Raw genomic sequence first — 6,000 nt, forward strand, 5'->3', positions numbered from 1 at the left:
ATTCATAACATTGTATAACTAGTGATGAATGGCTGAAATCGCAGACTTGGATGGGAGTCATCTTCAGATACATACAGAGTTCGAATACAGCCTGAGATACATGAGACTCTGTCTCAAAAATTAGTAAGGTGAGCAATTAGTAAGGGAGGGAAAGGTAGAAGAAGAGGTGAGAGGAAAGGAGGGGAAGATGGAAAGGAAAGAGAAGGGAGAAGGAAGAAGGGGGAGGTGGGAGGAGGGAAAGGAGGGGGAGAGGGGTAGAAGGAGAGATCAATCTTATATGACATAGGCGGCTTCAGAAATGAAGACCCCCAAAGCCAAGGGGAGCTATTCTGATGCTCAGATTCAATGAAAAGTGCATATCCCTGAGGAGATGGGATTAGATACGAGATGCATGAAGGAGAGAAACTCAACAAGACCTGTCTGCTCCAAGTCTTAGTGTTGCCTCTAAGACACCAATGCCGTGGTGAGTGTGGCCCAGGGCCCCTTCCAGAATGAGGTCTTTTGATTGATTCAGTGTTAGACAAGGACAGTCAGAGAGTTTCTCTGTGTCCAGCTCTTACACTGGGGGGTAGGGGAGGTGGACAAAACAATAATTCTTGGGTTTATGGTTATTTTTGAATGAAGAAGGTTGGAGTTTCTTTCCTATTTTTTAATTCATATTCACATGTGTGTACATGTTTTTAGAGGTCAGAGGCTAACCGCAGGTGTTGTTCCTCTGATACCATCTGCCACATATTTTGTGACAGCATTCTCTCGCTCAGCTATGAGCTCACCTACTAAGTTGGCTGTCCCGTGGGCCCCAGGGATGTTCCTGTCCCCACCTCTTCAGTGCTGGAGTTACAAGCATTATGCCACCACACACAGCACTTTTTCACCCGAGTTCTGGGGGTACAACTTAGGTCCTCACGCTTGCAAAGCAAGCGCCTTAACAACCCAACCATCTCCACAGCCTGGAATTCTGGTTCCTATGGCCAGCCTTGGGGTGCAAAGGGGACAGGAAGTAAAAGGAGAGTAGGCTTTGCTTCTAAGGCTTTCTAGAAACCTTCAGATCAGAGCACCCAGCAGGCAAAAGTGCATTGGGGGGGGTCATTTTCTGAGCCCCCCCCACTGCCCAAAATTGTATCCTGTTAGTCCCAGAACTCAGGAGGCAGAGGCAAGCCAATTCTTGTGAGTTCAAGGCCAGCTTGGTCTACATAGTATGTTCCAAGACAACCAGAGCTACATAGTAGAGAGACCCTGTCTCAACACACACACACACACACACACACACACACACACACACACACACACACGAATGCTATCTTGCTTTCTTCCTGGTCCATTGGTTTCAGGAGAAGTGAAACTACACCATTTAAGCAGCAGCTTAAGTGAATGGTTCATTTGCCAGGCGTTCTGACAGCAGCCATTTCAAGTGGTTCGTCCAGCAGGGACAAAAACATGTTCCCTCTAAGAAGCTGGTTTACTTTTCCACAGAGAACAGCCATTACAGGGTACACCCCCTGCCCGTTCTGCTGTGCAGCATTTTTTTCTTCCAGAGCTGGCTGGTTTCACCAGCACACCTGGCCCTGACCACGCCTGTGCGTGGCCTCCCACCAGAACCAGCATTCCCTGTGAGAGAGTCAAGTGGAACTCATTGTGGGGGGGGGGGGGCTGCTGCTACCATGGCTTCTGGGTTTTCAGAGCCAGGACTGGAGTCCCTTCCCCAGATCTGACCTTCCTTGTGGCTCCCCTGGGAGGCTGTAATGTTGAGGGGGTGGGGAATATAAAGTCATTATAATGAAAACACTTCAAAAGAGGAAGGAATTTTCTCTTTCCACTCTGACTGAGCTTATCTCTTTATTTCCTTTCTAAAAATGCAGCTGGGGGTGCTCAGGAGTGGCTTAGTGGTAAAGTAGTTGCCAAACAAACATGAGAACCTGAGTTAGGCTCCAGAAGCTTTACAAAAATCCAGGGATGGTGGTGCATGCTGGGCTCCCTGGAAACTCACTGGCCAAATAGTGGAATGAACCAGTTCCGGATCAGTGAGAGAATCTGTTCTCAAAATAAGCTGACAGCATTTGAGGAATGACATTTGAAGTTATCTCTGCCCTCTACACATGTGCACCCACACACCAATAACATATACACGCACAGATGCCTGCATGGCTGATGCCAGGAATGGTCATTTCTTATGCCCCCAAAGGAAGTACAACATGATGACCCACAAGGGCTCAGAAATGACTGGCCTCCGCGTCAGCTTTTCTGCATCCATGCCAGATAGATGCTAGCACCCTCACAAGCTACAGGAATGTGGGAGTGATGGTTCAGACAGCAGGGTATCACAAGTAGGAGCCAGGCAGGCCAGCCCAGCAGAAACTAAGACAGACCTCAGGCCCGTGTGCCCACAGCCAGCTCCCACAGTGGATTCTAACCCAATTTAAATTCCGTAATGTGGATCCGACAATGCCAGGGGATACGTTAATGAAGGAAGGCAGAGACAAATATATGTGAAGGCGTTATTTCCTCAGTAGTCTGAAGGATCAGTCATTGATTTCTCCTATGTTTTTCTCACTCTGCACTCAAAACTGGCCCATAATTCCGTAGTAGCCCAGGCTGGCCGTGAGCTCCCAGTGATCCAATTGCTCCTATTTCCCAAGTGCTGGTGTTCTAGGCCTGAATCACCACACCAGGCCATTGAGTTTTCATTCTCTGCAGAGAGGTGTTTTTGCTTGTTTTAATGAGAAGGGCAGCTAAAGGAAGGTGATAAATAAAGTCTATAACTCTGTAAGGTGAGGCCATATCCAAAGGTTTGGGACAAAATGGCAGAAAAAAATGGATATTAAAGATGGGGAGAGGGAACCACTAAGATCAATTGGGCCTGTGTGTGTGTGTGTGTGTGTGTGTGTGTGTATGTGTGTTCCTGAAGTTCCACATAGTGCTTGCTTGCTTCCTGAACCACAGGCTCAACCAGATGTCACAGGAGTGTTGGGGCGGTTTGAGCTCCCTGGGATTCTGAGAAATAGCCCATATCACTTCTAAGAAGAAAATATCTCTTTTAAAAAATCCCAAAACAGTAGTTATTTAAAAAAAAAAAAAAAAAAAAAAAAACTCTCCAATAGGGATAAGAAGCGGCCTGCTGTAGGGTTCTACTGCTCAGAAGGAAGTCGGAAGTCCACACAAAAATATAGTATGGAAGGTACAGCAGAAGAGCCCATCCCCCACACCCTGTGAGGGACAGGGCCTAGCAGAAAGCCAAAGCACTGAGAGAGAGCTGGAGACCAGGGAGTTTTCCTCTTCCCAGGTTCCTGTCGCTGGTGGGAAGAGGGCCACAAGCCGTGAACCATTCCCAAGAAATACCAAAATAAATAAATAAATAAAATAACACAAACATATAAAATATTATAACCAAGCTCCCAGGAGGCTTCTGATTTGTTTAACTGGAGTCTTCATTTATCATTAACTCTTTGCAGCCAGGAATGGGTGAAACAAAAGAAATGTCACAGCTCAGAAACGGCATAGAACCCTGGGTTCTGTGAGGCACACAATTCGTCCTAACAGAGAGAGTGTGTGTGATATGCAAGCGTCCACACAGCAGTGGTTTATCAACAGCAAACGCTTTCAGGACACAATATAATAGAAAATGAAGTTCATTTGACCACTGACAGAAACCCCTAAAGAACGTACTCAGAAGAGGTTTTTGTTTTGTTTTTGTGTAATTTAACGCTGGAGCGTGGCCTCTAGATAATGATAAATATCAATTCATCCTAGCATGGGTTTCTCGTCTGTCCTTCTGCAGGGGTTGGGAGAGACTAGCCGTCTCTTACAGATAACCCGCAATGCTACAGAATGAAGCCCAACCCCGGGCATTGCTTTTCTTCAATGCAAAATGTTTAAATCTTGCAATAGGAGTTACCACGGGGTAAAGGTAATTCTCACACCCCAGAATTGGTAAGAGGTTCTTCTGGGTTTCTGATGATGCCGCCCAATCTCCTGTCTCCAAGGCTATCCAGTTCTGTGGGGATGGGGAATGAACCTGCAACACGGGTGCAGAACTCGTTCCAGTCTGGAGCAGCTCCAGTTTCCCGGCACAGCATCTCTGCCGCTTCTCTGGGAAATCTGTTTCCATGTCATCCTGTTTCACACGCTACAGTTCGGAATCTCTAAGGAAGAGATCCTACATCCCAACACGAAACCAGACTATAAAGATGCACAAGGTACTAAGAATAGGACAGAAACCTGCTGGAACTAAAATAATATAAGCACTCTACAGTCGACAGATGAAAGCTTCCAAGAAAAAAGAGAGAGAGAGAGAGTAGAGGTGTACAGAGCCTGCCTGGGAAGGGCCTGGCTGCAGAGACACCAAATCCGCCACCAACGGTTTTAGCGGAACCGTTGATAATTTCCGAGGGGTCCAATTCGGAAGCAGCAAGAAAGGGGAAAGGTGTAGTAGATGCAAAGAATCCAAACCGAGGGCCACGAGGGCAGGGCGAGGAAAGGGAGCCAGGCGGGATGACTGGGGGAGCCCTGGTGTTCCATGTAGGCCCCCAAAGGGGATGGTGGCGGTGGGCGGGAGGTGGGGATGCCTTAGTGGAGATGCACGGGTCTCGGGCCAGCGTCCAGGGAAGGACTCTGAGATCTGAACACACGTTCTCCAAGAAGTATCAGCTTTGGGTAGCATCTATGCTGACCAGGTTAGTGGCCAGAACCCCCAAACTCCAACCGCTATGCCAGCACACTGACACTGTAGGGCAGTGCGGCTGTGACCCAGGACCTCGGGGAGTGTCAGGCCCCGGTGAGTGCAGAGGCCACGGAGACCCTGGCTGCCACCCTATGGGGCGTCCCTCCACTAATCAATCAAGAAGTTTCCCTGGGTGACTGGCAGGGCCGGCGCGGAGGGATGCATTAGAACCCACGTCTCCCAGCACAGAGAGGAAACCCCTAGGTCCCCTATAAGCGACAGAGAACCCTGTCTGTAAACTTTTCCCGCGGACACGGAACAAGGCACCCGCCGGGATCTGGAACGGGAAAGGGGGGATCCCAGGAGGCGTAGCTGCCTGGCTCGCACGGATCTCGAGAAGTAGGACTGTCATCTCTGCTCTCCGCGCTCACTCCAGCGTACTGGGGACAGGTGGCTCCCGGGAGGTGGAGGGGAAGGGACCCGGGGCGGTGGCAGCTCACCTCGATCCTCCAGCCCGTCGCTGAACTGGCCGCTCTCACTGATCCGAGGCTGCCTCTCCTCGTCCGACTGCACTGACGAGCTCACCGGGGCCGGGCTGGGGGCGGCGGCCGAGGGCGCGTGGCCCCGCGGTGGTGGCCGCGGGACTCCGGGGCCAGGGGGACTACGGCGCTCGCTGCCCGGGGCTGGCTCCATGGCGCCGGGGCTGCAGATCCTCGCGATGGGGACACGAGTCCGAAGTGACAAGGGACCGAGGGCGTGGAGAGAGAGCTTCAAGCCGACCGCGTGAGCGGCAGGTCCGCCGCTAGCTCGGCGAGTGGCGGAGGCTGGAGCCGCGCTGTCGCCGATGCGCTCCGCCCCCGGGGGCAGGTGCGGGCGGCAGGGACCCGCCCCGAGGCGCTGAGCCCGGGCACCGGGATCGATACACGGAGGCTGGTGGAGAGGGAGGGCCCCGGACGGGCCAGGCGCGCGGAAGGACTGTTAGGGGGCGTGGGGACCAGTCTGAAGCTGGCGCAGGGCTGGGCGAGGGCGTGACGGAGGACGCGCCCCCAACTCGCGTAGCGGATTGGTGCCCAGGACGAACCCTTCCACCCTAATTGCTCTGCAGTGGTCCGAGCCGGTGGCCGCGCGTGGGCAGGAGAGGGAGCGTCGCGGCTCGTCCCTCTCTCTCCCCCGAATCCACGCAGGCTCCAGGGGCTGAGCCTGGTCCCCGCCTGCCCAGGCCGGTATCGGAATTCACCTGTCCCCAAGCCCACGGGTCCCCTGCCTTTAAAGGGCTTTCTCTCTCTTCCCAATTTCCCTCCACCCACAGAGATGGAGGTGTTGCTGGAACAGTGGCTTCCCCC

General features: G+C 52.1%; 1 protein-coding gene across 2 annotated transcripts in view; it reads right to left on the reverse strand.

Moving 5' to 3' along the window:
* Positions 1 to 5,363, reverse strand: part of Tmem163 (transmembrane protein 163) — a 154,069-nt gene extending 148,706 nt beyond the window's left edge. For both annotated transcript variants that reach the window (XM_051204071.1, XM_051204070.1), the window contains exon 1: positions 5,158 to 5,363. In XM_051204071.1, the coding sequence (XP_051060028.1) occupies positions 5,158 to 5,350 (193 nt within the window). In that variant the 5' untranslated portion in view covers positions 5,351 to 5,363. The remainder of the gene's footprint in view (positions 1 to 5,157) is intronic.
* Between the last annotated feature and the right edge of the window lie 637 nt (positions 5,364 to 6,000).

Source organism: Phodopus roborovskii, unplaced genomic scaffold (genome assembly GCF_943737965.1).
Source record: "Phodopus roborovskii unplaced genomic scaffold, PHOROB, whole genome shotgun sequence".
Taxonomy (NCBI): Eukaryota; Metazoa; Chordata; class Mammalia; order Rodentia; family Cricetidae; genus Phodopus; species Phodopus roborovskii.